The 23,217-nt window shown below is 44.8% G+C and overlaps 1 protein-coding gene across 3 annotated transcripts in view; it reads left to right on the top strand.

Moving 5' to 3' along the window:
* Positions 1–792: 792 nt before the first annotated feature.
* SCG5 (secretogranin V) overlaps positions 793–23,217 on the top strand; it is a 38,623-nt gene continuing 16,198 nt past the window's right edge. Inside the window, exons 1-5 of one of the 3 annotated variants that reach the window (XM_075613251.1) lie at positions 851–938; positions 5,668–5,707; positions 8,462–8,694; positions 11,155–11,304; positions 22,492–22,604. In XM_075613251.1, coding sequence (XP_075469366.1) covers positions 8,469–8,694; positions 11,155–11,304; positions 22,492–22,604 — 489 coding nt within the window. In that variant the 5' untranslated portion in view covers positions 851–938; positions 5,668–5,707; positions 8,462–8,468. Of the gene's footprint in view, positions 939–5,667; positions 5,708–8,461; positions 8,695–11,154; positions 11,305–22,491; positions 22,605–23,217 lie in introns of all 3 variants that reach the window. The other 2 variants (XM_075613250.1, XM_075613252.1) reach the window with 2 other exon arrangements.

Below are 23,217 nucleotides of genomic sequence, written 5' to 3' on the forward strand. Positions count from 1 at the left end.
ACATTACTTCTTAACCATCACTTAACTGGCTTCACTATTATATACATTGTTTCATTTTATATATCCATGTCGTGAAAACCCAGCGCTCCCCTTACCTGGAAGTCATCGCTACCTCATATGGACCTGAGAACAGTCTAAAAAGGGTTGTGTGAGCTGCCTTTCATTTATTATCACACTACACATTTCTACCACACTGGTGGTGGTTCACAAATCCTTGCACTTTGTTTCACAGTTATATCAATCTGTGTGTGTTTAATATCTGTTTATTTCACTTTCATGCAAATTTTTGGGGCATTACAGCACGTTTATTTTGTATGAACACTTTCTATTCACGGAGTTCCCATAGGAGCGCTTAGTTCCAACCGTACTATTTGTACTAATGTATCCTGCACGATTTCATAGCTATATTGCTTTCTCAGGAGGGAATTTCTAACCAGGTACGTTTGCTGGTAATTATCTTGCAAAACTGGGGCTCCCAAATCTGAAAATAATGAAGTTCATCTTCAAAGGACCCCACCGTTCTCCCAGCCAGTATTGCTGCTTTAAGCCAAATCATCCCCCCCCCCCCATAAAATCACAAAAGCTTGGAAAATAATATTTTCTTTAAATTAAAAAGGAACACTAATTAAAAAAAGTAATCGCTTATACTGAGGTCTGACGGGGTGCCCTGTGATGGAAAATATCAGCTATGCTCTTAACATCGAACAGCTGGGCTCTGATTATCTGTCCCTGTGCAGATGGCTCTCAGCACAGTAAAAGGTTTTGTTCCACCCCCCCCCCCTGCTTCCTCTCTATCACTCCCTTCTCTCATCACTCCCTCCCTCCTTACCTGTCACTAACCCTCCGCCCACACATCCCTGCCCTCTCTCTTCCCTCCTACAGTAGCTGCTTGCTCACATCTCAGCCTGTGCTTCTCCCAGCCGCCTGCCTCCATATTTGTAAGTCTACTGTTTTTATTATGTACACGAGATACGGTTTTGTGACTGTGTAAAGATGCTGTGGTACTGATGCAGGAGGTCACGTCTTTTATCCGCACCCACGCGTGAGGAGCTGGCCTCGGTAGGACCCATGTTTGCTGCTGTTGTGAGGAACAGGATCTGTGCTCATCCTGATCTCTTGCAGCTTGTTTTTTTGCTGCTGGACCAGGGTGAGATGCCCAATAGGATTCACTGTATTTCACCATTCCAAATATTGTGTCATCTCATGGTTACCACACAGTGTTAACCCCTTACATTCTAGATAGGTTAGCAAAGTGCAGAGCAAAGCAATTATCATGACCTAGGTTCATTGACTACGAATCTGCTGGGGTGAGAGCAGAAAGAACATGATTTCATTTCATTTTTAGGTTAACCCTTTTAGAACTGGAGGAGTCAAATGTGTTTGTTCTGTGTGGGAGTGGGCATGACACCTATCCGAGGTGCTGAAATGTTTAATGTATAGATGTCTGTTTGAGATATATATAGGTATGTGTATGTCTCAATTATGTGTGTATATATATATATATATATATATATATATATATATATATATATATATATAGTACATGTAGACAGGCACAGCTATGATGCTTTATTGTGGAAGCATCAATGTTTTCTGCAGCAATGAGGCCTTTGTCAATGTAATGTTGCTTCTCTATCGCATGTTTGTGTGTATAATATATATACTGTAACGATGGTATTTGGGACTAAGACTAAATTTCTAAAGCTATCAATTACAGATCTGCAGAACCATCTCTAACCCCATAATAGCCCCTGCCACTAGTTCTAAATATCTGGGCATATGGTTTGACTCCCATTTAACATTTGGGTTGCATATTGATACTCTGACATCCAAAACCTATGCCAAACTAGGGAGCAAATACTCCCTAAGCCTGCTGGTCAGAAAGCGCATTGCTCAGCAAATGCCAATTATAGACTATGGGGACATAGTATATTGCAGAGGTGCGCAAACTTTCTCCCCTGCGCCCCCCTGCCTGCTCTCCTCCACTGCTCGTGCCCCCCCCCCTTACAGTGTCTCCGGCGTTACAATGTGATGTCATGCTGCCATGGCAATGCAGTGTCATGTGCCCCACAGTGTCACTTGACACCGCGTTGCCATGGCAACATGTCGTCAGAAGCCGCTGAAGACAAGACAAGTGAGTTACAGAGGCCTGCGATCCCCTGCATTTAATTGAAATGCTTTGGGGAAGAGCGCGCGGCCTCTGCAAGTGATGCACTCCCCCAAAATAATCTTGTGCCTCCCTGGTATGTGGTACAGCACCCCACACTCACCTTAGCAAACTAGACACCCGCTACAACTCAATATGCTGCTTTGTCCTGCAATGTACAGCAAATACAACACACATCACTGCGAAATGCTCCAAGAATTAGATTGGCCATCATTTGAGTCTACGTGCAAAGTTCATTTTTTGCTGTCTGACATTCACATACATTCTGGGCAAGCTACCTGGCTATCTGAACAAGCTCCTCGCCCCTACTACATACAGCACTGGTCCTCCTCTTACCGTACACCTCATGTCTGGGAGAACCTCCCAGAGATTGTCCAATCCGCCACCAGTCTACTGTACATTCTTACAAGACTTCATGTGTCTCACATTTTAATCTGGTCTGTAACTGCTACATACTGTACGTATATAACATTAACTTTAACTGTTCATGCAATATCTGTAAATATAATGTATAACCCTGTTCATTTAATGTAACCATATATTATCATCATAAATCTATGCCCAGGACATACCTGAAAACGAGAGGCAACTCTCAATGCATTACCTCCAGGTAACACATTTTTTATAAATAAATTATATATATATATATATATAACAAAGAAGGGTCTGGAGCAGGCAAACACAAGCAACATATACCACAGCAAAAGTACATGAAAGTACTTATCTCATAGTGGTGCACGCAGAGGAGCCAGGATCATCCTTCCAGCTCAGTAATTGTGTGTGTGTGTGTGTGTGTGTGTGTGTGTGTGTGTGTGTGTGTGTGTGTGTATATATACAGTGGTCGACAAATCACCAAAAAATCTATTCGCCAAACAAAAAAATCTACTCGCCACCTAGTACCACACGTGTGCTGCTTGGGCCAATAGGAGCTCGCCACGATGTTAAATCCACTCGCCCGGGGCGTGCAAATGTATAGGTTTGTCGAACACTGTATATATATACACACACACACACACACATATATATATATACACACAATAGAATAAATATACAGCACTCAATGTTCTTCATTAGAATATAGATTTTTTTTTATCCATCTGACACACATAAAAAATATAAAACGGAGCGATGTTTCAAGCTTGGAGACCATTTTGGCGGTCCTTTTTTTTCCGGACTCACAAACATGTGTTTACCAGGGAAGAATCAAGTTCATTAGTAGTGCCACAGGAGGAAGCCACAACCTCCATATTAATGACCAATTGGTTAACTGAGGCAGAAGTTCATAAGCGACTTGAAAAAATTTAAGTAAATAAGGCACCTGGCCCTGATGGCATACATCCAAGAGTTCTCAAGGAGTTAAGCTCAGTAATAGCAAAACCATTATATTTAATGTTCAATGACTCTATTTCCACAGGCTCAGTACCACAAGATTGGCGTAAAGCAGATGTGGTGCCTATATTTAAAAAGGGAGCTAGATCACACCCAGGGAATTACAGACCTGTAAGCCTGACTTCAATAATAGGGAAACTACTTGAAGGTTTAATACGGGATAATATTCAGGAATACCTAATGGAAAATAAAATTATTAGTAATAGTCAGCATGGATTTATGAAGGATAGATCTTGCCAAACTAACCTTATTTGTTTCTTTGAGGAGGTAAGTAGGAATTTAGACCAGGGTAATGCAGTTGATGTGGTCTACTTAGATTTTGCAAAGGCTTTTGATACGGTTTCACACAAGAGGTTGGTGTACAAAATAAAGAAAATTGGACTCAGTAATAATATATGCACCTGGATTGAAAACTGGTTAAAGGACAGACAACAGAGGGTTGTCATAAATGGAACTTTTTCAGGTTTGGCTAAAGTCGTGAGTGGAGTACCTCAGGGATCGGTACTGGGACCCCTGCTTTTTAACTTGTTTATTAATGACCTTGAGGTTGGGATCGAGAGCAAAGTCTCCATCTTTGCTGATGATACTAAATTATGTAAGGTAATAGAATCAGAGCAGGATGACACTTCTCTTCAGAAGGACTTGGAGAGACTGGAAACGTGGGCAGGTAAATGGCAAATGAGGTTTAATACAGATAAATGTAAGGTTATGCATTTGGGATGCAAGAATAAAAAGGCGACTTACAAATTAATTGGAGATATATTGGGGGAATCCTTGATGGAGAAGGATTTAGGAGTGCTTGTAGACAGCAGGCTTAGCAATAGTGCCCAATGTCATGCAGTAGCTGCAAAGGCAAACAAGATCTTATCTTGCATCAAACGGGCAATGGATGAAAGGGAAGTAGATATAATTATGCCCCTTTACAAAGCATTAGTAAGACCACACCTTGAATATGGAGTACAATTTTGGGCACCAATCCTAAGAAAAGACATTATGGAACTAGAGAGAGTGCAGAGAAGAGCCACCAAATTAATAAAGGGGATGGACATTCTAACTTATGAGGAGAGGCTAGCTATATTGGATTTATTTACATTAGAAAAGAGGCGTCTAAGAGGGGATATGATAACTATATACAAATATATTCAGGGACAATACAAGGAGCTTTCAAAAGAACCATTCATCCCACGGGCAGTACAAAGGACTCTGGGCCATCCCTTAAGGTTGGAGGAAAGGAAATTTCACCAGCAACAAAGGAAAGGGTTCTTTACAGTAAGGGCAGTTAAAATGTGGAATTCATTACCCATGGAGGCTGTGATGGCAGATACAATAGATTTGTTCAAAAAAAGGTTGGACATCTTTTTAGATGGGAAAGGTATACAGGGATATACCAAAAAAGTATACATGGGAAGGATGTTGATCCAGGGATTAATCCGATTGCCAATTCTTGGAGTCAGGAAGGAATTAATTTTTCCCCTTAATGGGGTTTTTTGTTTGCCTTCCTCTGGATCAATAAGTAAGTATAGATATAGAATAAAGTATCTGTTGTCTAAATTTAGCATAGGTTGAACTTGATGGACGTACGTCTTTTTTCAACCTCATCTACTATGTAACTATGTAACTATGTAACATTATTTTTAGTACTTACCATTAATATCTGTACGCCTAATGCAGTCCATATCTGACCACCAAAAATATATTTCTAAAAATGATGGAATCATTTCAGGTACGTACATAGACCATTTGCAACGCTTATTACATCGGATCCATTGTGTCTTAGTTCGTTTCCTTCCCATCAGTTGCACATGTAGGAGAGGTAGGAGGTGTTTTCAAATGGTGTTGCCATATTTCCTTCCACATCTCCCCTATTGCCTTTATTTTTAACCCTGTTAAATGTATTTTATGTAGTATTTTATATTTTATGAAGGCTTCATTCAGGGCAGAGATTCTCATCTCACCTGGTGGGAAGGTGAGGGGTTATTGAAAACAAAGCAAAGCCCAACCTGGTTTGTTTGCCTAGATTAATAATCTTGAAACTGGATATCTTCTTGCCGCACTGTTCTAATAAAGTCGGACGCCAGACTTTATAGTATAATAAAGTGGTTTATTTGCAGGTTGCAAACGCACAACGTTTCGGGGATCTACCTTCCTCAGGTGTTATATTTATATAAATCTGTGACAAAGTGAAAACTTACATACCCCTGTTACAAATTACACATACAAATATACCTAGATAAGAGAAAGGCATTTAGTTATATATATATATATATATATATATATATATATATATATATATATATATATATATATATATATATATATATATATACCCATACAATACCATTCCGCAGTCTGGCAATCAGGAGACAGCACTCAGTTGATAGATCAAAAAAAATGTATTAGTAATAAATGTAATACATCAAGAAACGTAACGTTTCGGTCCTGCAAAACGGGACCTTCATCAGGGGAGTGTAAAGGGAGAGTGACAAAAACCACCATATATATATATATATATATATATATATATATATACATCCTAGGTGCATGCCAATTAACCAATCAGCACAAATCAATACAAAGCCTGACCAACAGAAATGACGTCACCTATTGACTGAAAACACAAACAATCTGCTATCCGCGCTCGGGCTGTCCTAGAAGTGTCTTGTGGGACCGGCAATCACCCCTTGCTGCTATGTGCGTGGAGCTTCTCCCCCGAAAACGCTCCTAAGCAGGGTGCTCCCAAAGGAGACACCAAGCGACAAAAAAACACAAAACACACACAGCGCACCGGGGATTAGTTACCAAACATAACAAACACAGAATTTGAAATGAGTCTCTAATAATGATATTAAAAAAGTACTTTATTAAGAACAGTCTAATAGACTACACATAAACACATATGACTTCACAAAAGACAAAGAACAAACAAAAGTGTAATATACTGCTGCCCTATAATAGAAGCAAGCACTTACACAATTACCACACAAATAATTAATTACCCCAAGGTATCACACTGACCCTTGACGCAATACTGAGCTGCACAGGATATATAGACTCAGACGCTGGGCCAAAAACTGATATGGGGGAGGCAGGCACTCACCAGTGTAGCGCGATCTGAGCCACGAGCAGCCCCAGCCGTGGAGATGACACACACAGCCCGCACTTCCTTGTGTGCAGCTACCACCTCAGCCAATCAGCACAGCGCGTGAGAGTGACCTCTCGTGACCTCTACGCATTTCGCACCCACGTGCTTCATCAGGAGGTCACGTCAGAGGTCACCAACGCGCTTATATCCAAATGTATGGCCAATGATCTGGCTAACTCCTCCCTAGTGATTGACAACACATGTAGCATAGTAACAAGGCAGTAATACATGGATACCCCCCCTGCTAACATACACACCTACTGAAATCACAAATCAAATACTTAGTGAGACACAAACATGTTCAAATGCTTAAAACATATATAAAATAACTGTATTCAGGACTCAGTGGAAAAATAGAAAAATGAGATCAGAAAAGCAGCACAACCTTAAAAACGGAGTGAGCTCAATAAGCTCATTAAAACCTTTAGGATATTTAGACTCTAAAGTATAAATCCAATACTGCTCCTTTCTCACAAGGGCAAGATCCCTGTTTCCCTGTCTGGCAATGCTATCTATCCCCATAAATCTGATAGAACTAGGGTCACGTGTATCCCTGGATCATTGGTGGCTAAGCAGTAGAGTCTATGGCAACGCGCAGTACATTCAGTTGCTGTCGCGCATGCGCCATGTAGGAGTGTCCCCATTACCATGGCAACCCGTTAGCGAACTCTGACGTGTGTGCCGGGGGATGCTGATCGCGGAAAGCTAGTGCTGGCAAATAACGGAGCATGGCATGTCAAATAATGTAACTAAACTAAATATATAACTAACACTAGCGCAGTCCAGGCTGGTAATTCCAAAGTGTGTGAATGTGCAAGGAAGTGCAGGGAGGGTGTGCGAGGGAAGGGGTGGGGGGAAAGGGGGGTGCAGGAGAGGAAAAGGGGGGGGGAGGAAGAAAGGCGGTGCGTACTATGAAGAGAATGCGTGGGGTGTATGAACTGACAGAGAACACCACTGTAAAGGGTCCTATAGCACTCAGCCCAGTGTGCGAACCTGTCAACTTACTCAAGGAGCATGGCCCCTATGTATAGCCAAAACAAGTATACAAAAAACACTATATAGATCATAACATCATGGCGTAACCCATATATCAACAAATATATAATATATCCGCATATAAGGTAGAAGCAAAACATAGAGTAACAGATGCCAACAACAGTGCAAACCTGAGGCATTGTGGGCAATTGCCCGATATAGAGCGGTCATGTACTGTCAACACAGTGCTCAATTGGTAAAGAAGGTTCCTAAAGATGGATATATCATCCCCTGAACTATAGAAAGTAGCTTTATATATATTTTGTGTATATATATATATATATATATACACAGTTGTATGAAAAAGAAAGTACACCCTCTTTGAATTCTATGGTTTTACATGTCAGGACATAGTAACAATCATCTGTTCCTTAGCAGGTCTAAAAATTAGGTAAATACAACCTCAAATGAACAACAACACATGACATATTACACCGTAACTGCTACAAAACACAAACAACGACACGTTTGTTTTTTATAAACATGAGAAAATATAATGTCGAAAAGATTGGCATCTTTATTAGTGTATTTAAAATGCTTTATTGGCACCAACAGGAACTCCATGATCTGTTCAAATTAAAATATGTAACAATAACAATGCTGAATTGACACATTGAGAGGATATTCTCCCATAACCCAGAGATGTTTGATACCCCCATGTGAGGGGGATGCCATAAGAGGGATCCACAAGGTCCGAAATCTAATACACATCCTGTGTTTGACTACAGGGGGAAGATGAGCACCAGGACTGCCATACCACTCATGTGCCAGATGGCCTTCTTGGTGGCCTGTGGACTGACCTTGTCTTCGAGTCACAGTCCTCGGACTCCGGACCGGGTGTCTGAAGCAGATATCCAGCGACTGCTCCATGGGGTGATGGAACAGCTGGGCATCGCTAGGCCCAGAGTAGAGTATCCCGCACACCAAGCCATGAACCTTGTGGGACCACAGAGCATTGAAGGTACCTACTGTTTATGACATAGACCCATTGGATTAGTACTATTCTGATCCAGGTTGCTTCTTCTGGGTGCTCATATTGAGGGGTCGGGAAAGGTTGTCTCTCTTCCATGGCTGTTCTGCTTGGCTATCCAACTCATCTCCTGACACACAGAGCCTTGACCAGGTCTGAAGACTGGGTTTAAAATGTCCATGTCCGACACTAATCTTTCCGCACCTTCCCTTGTATCCAAGTTACCTAATACTTTCATCAAAGAACCTGTTTATGTTTGTAATTAATCAGGCTTGCTTTCCATTGACTGCTGTCTCATTCTTATCTCTTAGAACACGAACGCTTACCAATGTTATGGGAACATTCACAACTAATCCACACCTCTTTAGCTCTTCAAAGTGTTCCACTCACACATATTTCACATTGGAGCTCAAACTGTATTTGGTTCCTTTTTTTCCCCATTGATGCTGATTACATAATAAGTTACTATTGTTAGTTGCACAAATCTCACCTCCTTTATTATCAGAGGGGATACAATGGATTGTAACCAGTCTAAAGGGCAATATAACAGTATTACCTCATGTATGGGATTTCAATGCGTCCTGTTCGTGAGGGACCCGCTTACCTCATGGGGTCTGCAAGTCATTGCCGAAATTGGGGAGGTGGAGTTGAGGTTCCATACACGAGCCCCCACTCCTTACTTGACAGGGAGTGTTCTGATAAAATGCGTAAGGAATAGGATCCCGTCTGCTTTACATTATTCAACATCACGCAGGAAAGGTATTTGCATATGATCAGCTAGAATATCTCAAGGTAAGTGCTATCACATGGGGAGCACCGATTGTATTGCACGGTCTGACCACAAGGTGGAGATGGTGCTCCTTTAATGAAAAGGACCGTCCAAGTGTCCAAGGATGGACGGCAATGATACAGTTATGAGTAAGTTCGCGTCTGAGACATGTCCACCATCCTGCCTTATCCCATAATCACACACCGTACCGTGCTTCCACTGCAGCAAAGGATTCTGGGTAATGACATGCAAATGAGCACTCATACTGCATCACTTTTTGCTTCTTATCCACTGTAACATTGATTACATTTGTTACTGCAGCAGAAATGTCTCCCGGTTGTGATAGTGGGGTTGTGATAGTGGGGTTGTGATAGTGGGGTGGTGATAGTGGGGTGGTGTTGGTGGGGGGGATAGTAGTTTTTCCACAATCACACACTATTTATTGCTTCCGTTTGGTGGTTTTGCAGCTTTAAAAACAACCTAATTTACATAAACCTTTTGGAATAATCTATGAATTTCTTTGAGGGGAAAATCTACAAAGAAATGTCTAAATGAACATATTTTTTTCAGAAATACAGGGATCCCTTGTATAAAGAAATGATATTTGTCCCTGTAGATGTTCCTTGGATCCCCTGTATAGGGAATGAGTTCTTCTGTCCTCTCTCACGTAGATTGCTATAAAACCTCTCTGTTTGTAGTATCACAGTCTGGGTTTGTGGACAGATTCAGCCCTCTTGCTATAGAAGGAGAGATGTGTTTTCATAGTGAAAGGAATTTTGTCATTTGGTTAAACTTTAACTAGATATGTGTTCAGCTCACTGGAGCCTGCTAAGTACCTCTGTGTTCTTTATGGGCAGATCAGCGGTGCCACAGGGTCTGCGATATGTGTGTGTGGGGATCCATGCATCAGGAGTGACACATTGTAAAACAAACTGCATACAACTGGACGTGCTGCTCATTGATTAGCAAGCGAAGCATCACATTGCGCTGTTTCTCTGCTCAAAGACACAAGGAGGATGTTTCACTTATATCCTAGTTACTGCGAATTTGCAACCTTACCCTGTGTTACCAATCACTGCTACACATCCAAGTCTTTGCTTCTACAGCAAATCCACCTTTCCAGAGCAACGTGTCAGTATCCTTGGGCAACAAGAATTAACCAGTACAGCACCTCTTATAAAGGACACATACTTACTCTATCTGCCGCCCACCATGGCCATAGATTGTGAGCTCTTTGGGTCAGTAGTCCATACATTAATGCTCATGCCTGAAGCTCAGACCTTCTCCCTGTATCAGAGCTCCCCACATTTCACATTTGATTTCTGCTGTTACTCTAAAGTTCAACATTAGCATGAACCAGAGATGTCTCGGGTATGACACTTTAATTAAAACGGAGCTTTTAAACAGTGTAATTATAATTAATGGCTTTGCTGTATATTCTATAAACTCCTATGTCAGGATTTGATTCTTCCCTTTGCATACACACGTTTATATCTTTACTCTGAGCCTCATGTTTCAGTCTCATGCAGGTTCTGTGCTAATTCACTAGTCCCTTCTGATGTAGTCACAATTATTTAAGGTAGGACAGACTATTCATTTGAGCTTTTATTTCATCACTGTGTCAGGTCTGCCTGTTCTTGTCACCTCTTATACTGAGACCTTATACCTCATGTCTCCTGCAGGTGGGGCTCATGAAGGTTTGCAGCACTTGGGACCTTATGGGAACATCCCAAATATTGTGGCAGAGCTCACAGGAGACAACATTCCCAAGGACTTTCGGGAAGACCAAGGATACCCCAACCCTCCAAACCCTTGCCCTGTTGGCAAAACTGGTAACTGGATCCTTTTTTTTTTTTTTAATATTTTAAAGGAGCCAATTACATACGTTTATTATTTATATTTAGCCTGCTACCTGTGACTACATTTTTATTTCAAATTTTTAATTGTTTTTTCAGAGGGTAGGGTACATCATATCATAACACAACAAGCTGGTACAGAAGTCATTGGGTATTTTTTTGAACAAATTGACAATATTAGCACTTCCGCATAACCTGTTAGGATCCACGAGTATCAAGCCCTCCTCTCCATCCGGAGGGGGGGTGTCTATGGATGTGCACCCGTCCCTCCTTTTCAAGAGAAGTAAGGATAGTTAGAAGGGAGAAAGAAAAAAAGAGGGGAGTGGGAAAGGGATGGGGGGGGGGGGTGACGGGGGTGGAGCGGCATAAAAGTGGGCCGCCCAGGGCTTGACGTCCACCGAGCTCTAGAACAAATTTTGAGTAATCTATGGGGTTTAATCGTATGGCCAAGCTTCCCAGGTTTTGTTGAATTTATCAAGTTGTTTTAATCGAGCTGATAGGAGTTCCATCAGACGGACTTCCCTGATTCTGGTGAGGACCATCTCCTTGTTGGGTGGTCTAGTTTTTTTCCATTTTGCCACTATTGAGCGGTGGGCTGCCGTTAGTACAAAGGATGTTAATTCTTTGGTCCGAGGAGGGAGGCCTTCTATAGGCTTACCCAACAGAAACAACACCGGGTCCAGTGGGATCCCCACCTCACTTATCTCCTCCACCATGGCTCGGATCATATCCCAAAAAGGGCCCAACACGGGACAGGTCCACAGAATGTGTACCAGGTCTCCCTGCTGGCCGCATCCCCTCCAACAGAGGTCTGACAGGCCAGGGAGGCCTGGCTCAGCCTACTCGGGGTGAGGTACCAGTAGAACAAAATGTTATAGATATTTTCCTTGATGGTGGTACAAATTGAGGTTTTGGTTGTGGCCTCCCAGATATCCTCCCAGTCTTCTCTATCTATTTCTATATGGAGGTCTGCAGTCCACTTAAGCATATAGCTATGGTTGAAGGGTTTCAGGGCACGTGCTAGTCCCATATAAATCCCGAGATCAGAGCCTTCCGATATGCTCCTACTGCACATATCTTTTCAAAATTAGAGGGGTTTTCAAACTTGGAGTTGTGGGAGATTGTTGTTAAGAAGTGTCTGATCTGGAGGATAGCGCACAGGGGGAGACCCCCGGGGGCATATTTTTCCTGTGCTTCGGAGAATTTCATAGGCCGTCCTTTGATTAGCACATTGGACGCTTTTATTATATTGGCTGCTTTGAACAGTCTGAAGTCCCTGGGATCACAACCCGGGGGGAAGTCCGGATTGCCAAACAGGGGGGTCAGAATTGAAGGGGAAGATGATAGGCAAAATGTAGTTCTTGTTTTTGACCATATCCCCCATGTACATCTCATTGCTCCCAGGCCCAGCCTGCCCGGCACAGTCTGCCTGTGAGTGGGTTTACTGGCTTTGCATCTCATGCCAGCCTATGTTTAAAAGCTGTGTTTAAAGCAGCATGCATTGGCTTAACCCTTTCCGGTCGAATGTCGGAGTATGTCCGACACTAATATTTGCCACTTGCGGTCCAATGTCGGACCGGGTGGAGGGAGGAGGGAGCAAAACTGTGGAGTGAGGCGCCCGCAGCACATCCCCCGCATTCTCCTTGCACCGCACTGATGCGCCGATGCGTCCCCCCCTACGCCGATCCGTCCCCCCGTGCCGATCCGACCTCCCCTGCGCTGCTCCGCCCACCCCAAAGCCCTGCGCCGCTCCGCCCACCCCAAAACCCTGCGCCGCTCCGCCCACCCCCAAAGCCCTGCGCCAATCTGACCACCCCCCAGCCCTGCGTCGATCTGACCACCCCCCAGCCCTGCGTCGATCTGACCACCCCCCAGCCCTGCGTCGATCTGACCACCCCCAGCCCTGCGTCGATCTGACCACCCCCCAGCCCTGCGTCGATCTGACCACCCCCCAGCCCTGCATCGATCTGACCACCCCCCAGCCCTGCATCGATCTGACCAGCCCTCCAACTCTGCACCGATCCCCGCAGGCAGCCCCACGATGACTCCTAGCAGCTGACACCGGAGGAAGGGAGGAAGGGGGGTAGGGGGCTGTGAGTGTGGTGAGTGTGGTGTCAGTGTGCTGGTTGTGCAGTGAGTGTGCTGTGTGTGCAGTGAGTGTGCTGTGTGTGCAGTGAGTGTGTGTGTGCAGTGAGTGTGTGTGTGCAGTGTGTGTGTGCGCAGTGTGTGCGTGTAGTGTGCGCAGCGAGTGTAGGGTGGGCAGTGCACGCAGTGAGTGTAGTGAGTGTAGTGCGCGCAGTGAGTGTAGTGTGTGTAGTGTGCGCAGTGTGCAGTGAGTGTAGTGTGTCCAGTGAATGTATTGTGCACAGTGTGCGCCACAAGTGTAGTGTGCGCCACGAGTGTAGTGTGCGCAGTGAGTGTCGTGTGGGCAGCGCGTGTCTTGTGGGCAGCGAGTGTCGTGTGGGCAGTCAGTGTAGTGTGCACAGTGTGCTGTGAGTGTGCGCTGAGAGTGTGTGCAGTGTGTGTGCAAAAAAACCCTAAAAAAGCTGTACTGTATGTGTTTTTTTCCCCGAAAATTAAATTAGACCTACTGGCGCATTTAATGAAAATTAATTGGACCGTTAAGGGTTGTTCATGTAATGTGAGCTTGAAACACAAGGTGGCACTGTGTGCTCATTTGCATGTCATTTCCCAGAATCCCTTGCTGCAGTGGAAGTGCTGTGTGCTGGGTGATAATGGTGAAAGACAGGGTTGCAGACCTGTCTAAGACATGCAAATGAATATACAGTAATATTTACAGTTGCTTTATGCTTTACTGTGGAGGGTTTTTGTCACTTTTTTACCCACCATAACATATATATATATATATATATATATATATATATATAAAAATAACCCTCTATGTCTGGCTTTTAGGAGGATTACATTAGAGTGTATTGTATGGCTACTCTGCATGGGTTACCGTGACTCAGGAACAGGTAGAAAAAATGGCAGCGCACTGCCAGAAGGAACAGAAGGAGGCTCACGGTATGCAAAAGCAAAGGTTATATATTACATAAAAAAGATGGACTAAATGTCCCCCCTAAGCCACAGCACAGGTCCACCAACGCGTTTCGGGCAGTATGCCCTTTCTCAAGGTGAGACCTGTGCTGTGGCTTAGGGGGGACATTTAGTCCATCTTTTTTATGTAATATATAACCTTTGCTTTTTTCATACCGTGAGCCTCCGTCTGTTCCTTCTGGCAGTGCGCTGCCATTTTTTCTACCTGTTCCTGCTGCTTACCTGGGAGATTGCACGCCTATCAATCATCTGCTGTTGGATACTCCAGGAGAAATAAAAGTGAGTCTACTTTATGGGTCGCTGTACCCTGCTTTTCTCCTTTTACTATAATGGGACTTTGGTCTGTACCACTTATTGATGGTGCCGTTGGCATTAGGTACTAGTCCCCCAACCCTATTAGGGCAACGTTATTGTTACACTCAGTATACTGAAAGGAGTTAATTCCAACTGCAGTTTATAACACTACAAGGACTTGTTTTTTCTGATGCACTGGTATTCTATACACTACCGTGACTCAGGGGCTGGATTCAGGTGGCTGGGTAATGAGGTAGCAAGCTTGTAGAATAATGGACGCCAGGAACTTTTGCCATACAACAGTCATTTATTCAGATCACCAGGCACAGGGACCACTCATACACATTTTGACAATGTTGCACTGTACTGTATTTTGTATGAGACATATATGAATATTGTTCTTTAATTAGTACCCACTCTTAACACTTGAACGGAGGTACATTTACTTAGTTGCTCTATGTAGATGTGGAACCCAGCCCCCCTTATGGCTTTGGAACAATCATCGGTACTAATTTGATTACTCTGGGCCCCTACTGGTGGGTCTTCCTTACTTGACCAGTATCTTTTACCTGTTTGGGAACTGCTTCTTCCATACAGACTGATGAGGAATATTAGCACCGATCCATGGTTAAGACTGAACCGTCAGCACCCGGCAGCCCCCTTACCTGAGGCCCTCTGTGGTGTGCCATATTCCTTCTCATTAACTAGTCGGGACTCCATTCCTTCTATTGGGGATCTTAATGTAAGGGGTACTGTCCCTATCTACAAACTAATATAGAGGGGAGTCTGGTCTATGCTATTACTTTATAAACATACTTATGTACTCTCCTGGAGGCTCCTCTCCTCTTGACCTCCGGGAACCAAACCTTCTAGAATAGTCACTCTTCTTTATATACCCCTGCATGACATCTGGATCCCCATAGCAACTCAGGATGGGGCACAGCATATAATAGCCATGTTAGTAACCCTTGAGGAGGGGGGTTAAACTCTCCCCTAACTAAACCCAATGTTGCCCCCAACATTGCATAGGTACACATTAACAGTGTTAGAATACACATACAGTATATACATTTAATTATATACATTCTGTAATAACATTCACTACCTTTATGCATAAAAAATGTCACACTTGTGCACCTAACCTTATCCAGGTAGCTGTGCTATACAGGCATACCCCGCATTAACGTACGCAATGGGACCGGAGCATGTATGTAAAGCGAAAATGTACTTAAAGTGAAGCACTACCTTTTTCCACTTATCGATGCATGTACTGTATTGCAATCGCCATATACGTGCATAACTGATGTAAATAACACATGTGTAACAGGCTCTATAGTCTCCCCGCTTGCGCACAGCTTCGGTACAGGTAGGGAGCCGGTATTGCTGTTCAGGACGTGCTGACAGGCGCATGTGTGAGCTGCTGTTTGCCTATTGGGCGATATGTACTTACTCGCGAGTGTACTTAAAGTGAGTGTACTTAAAGCAGGGTATGCCTGTACACACATTGGGAGTTCAGCAGGTGCATGCTTCTTTTATATTACCACCTCCCATATTTTGATGGAGGTGTGGAACGTGGCTGTAATACTAGAACACAATATATATCTCCGGTCCTGGACAGGGTAACGTTTTGTACATGAAACTATAGAGAGCATTATCATTACTGCAGTGACATCTGACCTAGTCGCGATCAGAAACATTGACTATAGCACATGGGTGAGTAGTAACTCAGAGACTATCAATGACAGGCTGGATCTGGCTTCCTAACCATACCACCCTTTGCATCAGGTAATTCTACATAGTGAACCGGTTAAGCCCCGTTTTCGTCTATATACGCCACCCAGTCTTTATAAATGCTCCAACTGATATATTCTCACCATTTTATCTACTCTGTCCTGATATGCTGTAAGCAGGACATGCCCACAATGAGAAAAGTGAGCCTTAGCTTTACATTGTAACCAGTGATCCCTGAACATATCTACTATATCTATAGTATCCCCAGGCACATAGAGGTACTCATAACCCCTGGTCTCCTTGATCCGATCCCGGATCTTGCGATCAGCCTGACTCAGCCAGGTTAGTTTACGTCCCATCGGAGCACCGGTTGGAACCCAGACTATTGGCTTCTCTTTGGGATCTCAGCCATAGCCATGTCTGACTGTACATTGTCACTGAAAAAGAAACAATTATCTAGTTTATCAGTGCACCGTCTATAGGCCTCATTTTCCTCCTCAGAGTTCATAGGGACTCCTGCCCACCATTGTTCCACCTTACCCCGTTAGCCAGATACCATTTGTGTCATACCAACTTCTGGGCACCAACCTGCAGCAAATTTGCGCTGCCATTGGGACTTCCTCTGTGGTTTTTTTTCCAGACTCCGGAGTGGCTGGATAAGTGGGGCAATCTGGCACCACAGCAGCTCCTGGACAGTTTCCCAAAGAGGGGAGAGAAGGCGCGCCATTGTTGGAATCATTGGAGGCCACACCAGCTCTGATAACAATGGAGCAAACCGCATCAAGCAGACTCTCAGGTTCCACCAACTGCGAAACCTCAGGCGGATCCTCGATCACTTCCAGGGTAGTGTTGCCCCCGGGCGGTCCTGCTGAAAGGGTTTCCAGAGGCATCTCAGCAACTGTAGGGATAGGTTCGGCATTCCTCTTCTCTTCTTGGGTGGAACTCACTGATTTGGGGTCATGCACGCCTTCTGCCGGCCCAGGTCAACTGGTATAGGGAGGAGGCGTGTCAGGTCCCGCGGGGATTTTAGAGATGGAGCTGTCGGTTATGCTAGGGTCCCCACTTCCTTGGGCAGAGTCGATCAGGGACTACATTGTCCCATGGACATGGAGCTCTATGTTGGGTAATCCGCACCCTACACTCACGGCAGTGCTAGACATGGCTCCTCCTGGACGTTGACATCCTAAACAAGCAGCTTGTAGGAATTCTGTGTCTCCTATGGTAATGAAAAAAAATACCCGCTTGGGAGGTCAAAGTGCACTAGCTGTAGAGTATTGGTAGCAGCCGCCATCCCACCAAAACCAGTCAAATAGTCCAGTATACACAATCACGAGAGTGGGTGATATGGTCACTCCCTCTCCATGTGCTTCTGGCTCTCTGTAACACTCAGTTCCTCCCCTAACAAACTGGCAGGATCAGGGCGTGGTCCATACTGATATAAAAAGGTACATACTTACCTTTGCTGCAGTCTGCCCCCACCCTGCTTCTTATTGCCCCTTTATACTTACCTTTGCTGCAGTCTGCCCCCACCCTGCTTCCTATTACCCCTTTATACTTACCTTTGCTGCAGTCTGCCCCCACCCTGCTTCCTATTACCCCTTTATACTTACCTTTGCTGCAGTCTGCTCCCACCCTGCTTCCTATTACCCCTTTATACTTACCTTTGCTGCAGTCTGCTCCCACCCTGCTTCCTATTGCCCCTTTATACTTACCTTTGCAGCAATCGGACCCCGCCCTGCTTCTTATTGCCCCTTTATACTTACCTTTGCTGCAATCGGCCCCCACCCTGCTTCCTATTGCCCCTTTATACTTACCTTTGCTGCAGTCTGCCCCCACCCTGCTTCTTATTGCCCCTTTATACTTACCTTTGCAGCAATCGGCCCCCACCCTGCTTCTTATTGCCCCTTTATACTTACCTTTGCTGCAGTCTGCCCCCACCCTGCTTCTTATTGCCCCTTTATACTTACCTTTGCTGCAGTCTGCCCCCACCCTGCTTCTTATTGCCCCGTTATACTTACCTTTGCTGCAGTCTGCCCCCACCCTGCTTCCTATTACCTCTTTATACTTACCTTTGCTGCATTCGGCCCCCACCCTGCTTCTTATTACCCCTTTATACTTACCTTTGCAGCAATCGTCCCCCACCCTGCTTCTTATTGCCCCTTTATACTTACCTTTGCAGCAATCGTCCCCCACCCTGCTTCTTATTGCCCCTTTATACTTACTTTTGCAGCAATCGTCCCCCACCCTGCTTCTTATTGCCCCTTTATACTTACTTTTGCAGCAATTGGCCCCCACCCTGCTTCCTATTGCCCCTTTATACTTACCTTTGCAGCAATCGGCCCCCACCCTGCTTCTTATTGCCTCTTTATACTTACCTTTGCTGCAGTCTGCCCCCACCCTGCTTCTTATTGCCCCTTTATACTTACCTTTGCTGCTGTCTGCCCCACCCTGCTTCTTATTGCCCCTTTATACTTACCTTTGCAGCAATTGGCCCCTACCCTGTTTCCTATTGCCCCTTTATACTTACCTTTGCAGCAATCTGCCCCCCAGGCAATTCATTGAACTTCAGCATTTAGCATAACTGGTAAACAAGTGCACTGGTCATAACAATCACATTTTCCAAATACTTCACCCAAACCAGGTTCAATGAAGAAGACTCATCAGTAATAGTGATCGAAAGATTGTATCAATCAAAACCAATAGCCAATGTTTTGGTCACTATTACTGCAGTGCTGTCTGCTTCATCAGCCTGGTTTTGGTGAAGTGTATATATATATATTTATTCCCCCCCCCCCCTTTTTTTTCCTTATCAGATAAAACTCTCCTTTAAGCTCCATGTATCCTGTCCCTTACAGGCGTCAGATTTTTTATCAAAACTAAAGCAAAGACGAGTAGGTCACTGTGTCGGTCCTTTCTTCCATGTTGTAACAAAGTAACTTCCTCTCAACATCCATTGCAACCATATATCCCTCTTACATACACTGTATATACTCATTTTGTTTCTGTGTTTCTGCCATACCTGATGAAAGACCATGAGAGGATGGAAAGGTGGTAACATCTCAACTACTAGTTGGTCCAATAAAAGGCATCATACCCCCAACTCCCTCTCTCTCCTTTGTTACTACATATCAAAACTAAATTGCTCGTTATCCACAGTACATCTATACATACATGCAGGGCCGCCGACAGGGGGGAGAGCCAGGACAAGTGTCCCGGGCCTGGTGGCTGCGGGGGGCCCGGCTGGGAATGAGTGTGAGGAGAGGGGATTGAGGGAGCGGGATCAAGTGAGAGTGGGGTAATTGATGGAGGGCAGGAGAATGACAGGACAGGGGGTATAAGAGAGGGGGTGAAGAGGGGAGTGATTGAGGAAGAGAAGAGGTAAAAGTGAGACAGAGGGGAGAGAAATACATGGGAAGAAGGGGGAAATATTGGAGGGGGCTCGCGGGTTGTGAAATGGGGGTTGAGGGCTCACAAGACCGCCAATATGGGGGGAGGCCCTCCGGTCATAACTCTAGTCCTGGTCCCAGGGAAAACTGTCTGCGGCCCTGCATACATGACGTTTATTTACTTGGCACTTCACACAATACGTTGATTTGTAATACAATATGTGACTAGGTGCCACATGGATATGAAGAGCTGCCAATCTAAGTTGCTATAGGGGACATAGAGGACAGAATGCTTTGCCTTGTATGGGATCTCTGCAATTCACCTGTCCCACCTCTTCACTGCGCTGATCCCCTCCCTCCCACACGTGTTAACTGGCGCCCAGCTGTCTCTGTGTAAATGAACAGGAGAGAGCAGTGGGTCGTTAGCTGGATCCTTGGCTGTTAAAGTTTTTTTGCCAAAGGCACAAAGTGAGAGTGGTTTTGGTAAATGAGTTACCGGGAGAAATGAGGTGGCCAGCATTCACCCTTTGTGTGCCAGAGACACAATGAGGGACAGGGTTATGCAGTACGGCCACTGCACAACTTCATAAAGGAAGCAGGGGCTGATGGGATATTTATCAAACAAACATGTCTACCCCTTGAGTCGCGCTAAGTGCGAGGGCACCACCCCCCTACACTCACATTGGGATCATATAAGGTGACCCCATAGACTTTAACGGGATGCCCTTCATTTTTAAGGTCACATTAAATCAACAACATGAATATTTATTGTAACCAGAAACGTGGGGGAGGATCTCACACGGAAATAAATGAGCAGGAAAAACCAAGAGAGAAAAAATGGAAGAATATTTTTTACATTTGCTTTGACTGCACCTAAAATATTAAATCAGGGGAGCCCAGTGTGGCTGCACACAAATCCTTCTCTCTCCTCCGAGACAGTCACTGCATCACTTGGTTATAACAGATGTATATAGGCATATGAGAAATGGGTGCTCCAGAGCTGGTGGAACCTCAATAATAAGTGTCCATAATAATAAAGCAGGTCTAACGGACAGAATAAATGACGGAGTGGGTATAAAGATGGACTGTGATGTGTGAGTCACTAAACACTCGTCTCCTGAAGGTAACAAATAGGAGTGCTAAAAAGCACCCTAAAGTGACCTCATTGGAAACCTCACGGTGTGATAAATAGTACTCATCTATAAAATCACAGTAAATAATGCAATAAATCTTACCCACTCCGTCTGTCCTTGAAGGTCCTGCTAGGTATATCCAGATGGCGTGCAGTCTGCAGTAAGTAGTCCAGCGAGAGAAAAAAAGGCAAAAGCAATGCACTGCCAGGGAGTCAGGTGGTAGCAGAATATAAAAATCTATTTATTCAGTAACACTCAGCAAACATAACCCCAAAAGGGTGAAACAAAAACTCCTACGCGTTTCGGACCATAGGGGTCCTTTATCAAGGAGTAGAAGAAGTACTCTACTCCTGGTCCGAAACGCGTAGGAGTTTTTGTTTCACCCTTTTGGGGTTATGTTTGCTGAGTGTTACTGAATAAATAGATTTTTATATTCTGCTACCCCCTGACGCCCTGGCAGTGCACTGCTTTTGCATTTTTTTCTCTCGCTATAACAGATAAGATGCCTCCCATTCAGTAGCAGCCACCATCTTATATAACGTGCATGTCCGTACGATGAGCTGCCTCTTCATCGTTCTTATTTGTGTCTTACTTGTGCTTTTGGATGCGTTTGCAAACAGCGGAGTTGTGACATTTGTTAATAAGGCCTGTGACGGACTGACTGGGCGGTCTGTAGTACATTTCTCCAGGTGATACACAGGAGGAATTCTGGGTGCTCTGCAGATGTAAAACCTTTTATTAGCCAATAATATGGGATCATCAGGCCCTGTGTGATACCTACAGATGTAGCCTACAATGTTGTAACCCCTGGCGCGTTGCAGCGTGACATACACAATGCACCAGTGGGAGACATGGCCATTGTTTTGAATTAGCCGCATGGCAGAAGGGGGCAAGACATCTGTGGTATTTCAGACGGGGAGCACTACGGGCTGCAGTCACGTTGGCTACATCTGTATTATACTGATAGAGCTGAAATGCCCGATATATCATGTGATATCCTTATATTTCAACCCTGATCCCACGGCCCCGGGACGGAGGGCTCTCTCTGAGATGCTAGACTAGAAATCAGCTATAGCCAGGGCCGGTGCAAAGGTATTCGGTGCCCCCTGCGAACCTTCATTTTTAAAACTGTTATACCCAGTTCTCTCTCTTTCTCTCCCCCCCCCCCCCATTCTTTCTCTCCCTCCCCCCCCGTTCTTTCTCTCCCCCCCCATTCTTTCTCTCCCCCCCATTCTTTCTCTCCCCCCCCCATTCTTTCTCTCCCCCCCATTCTTTCTCTCCCCCCCCCCCATTCTTTCTCTCCCCCCCCCCCCATTCTTTCTCTCCCTCCCCCCATTCTCTCTCTCCCCCCCCCCCCCCATTCTCTCTCTCCCACCCGCCCGGTGCACGTTGCAGCATTTGAGATTGATTTGTGTACCTTTTTGTATAAGGCTGCATGGTGCCTCCTGCACAGTTTGTGATGGTATCTGAAAGGTGAAGGTGCTGACCACTGAAGTGGTTTTAATGCTACCTGTGCATTACATCCCAGAGATAATAAATGAGCCTTTCTTTTGGTCCAGCAGGTGACGGCTGCTTGGAAGACACACCAGACACAGCCGGGTTCAGCAGAGAGTTCCAGCTTCACCAGAACCTCTTTGACCCGGAGCACAACTATCCAGGAACAGCTAAGTGGGTGAGTCCTTGATCATCCCACTCACCTCGGGAACTGCTGAGTGTCCACTTGTCCTTGGAAGGAAAAGCACCTGCAGCATAGAACATTATATATCTGCCTCACAGCTCCTCCCACTTCCTCAGCTCCTCCCATTGCACCATATAAGCCCTCCCTATAACTCCTATTCCTCTCAATAACCCCTTCCTATAACTCCTTCCATTGCTCCATATAACTTCTCTATTACTCCATATAAACCCTCCCCATAACCCCTTCTATTATGCAACATAAACCCTTCCTATATCCCTCCTATTATGCCATGTAACTGCTTCTATAGCTACTGTAGATATGGCTGACCCAGTCCAAATCCGTTGCCCGGAATTCCGCACATTCTTTTGACCAAATCCGCCCTCCTCCCCCCACCAAAATCCAGCTGCAGATTGGGTACTAAAAAAGCCAAGCGGGCTCATTCAAACCCATCACTGAATACAATACGGCTGGATTTATAAGAATCCGAACTCGGATTTCATATTGGGAGGTGGGATTGGGAGTGGGATTGGGAGTGGGATTGGGATTAGGATTGGGAGTGGGATTGGGAGTGGGATTGGGAGGTGGGATTGGGAGGTGGGATTGGGAG

Source organism: Ascaphus truei, chromosome 9 (genome assembly GCF_040206685.1).
Source record: "Ascaphus truei isolate aAscTru1 chromosome 9, aAscTru1.hap1, whole genome shotgun sequence".
Taxonomy (NCBI): domain Eukaryota; kingdom Metazoa; phylum Chordata; class Amphibia; order Anura; family Ascaphidae; genus Ascaphus; species Ascaphus truei.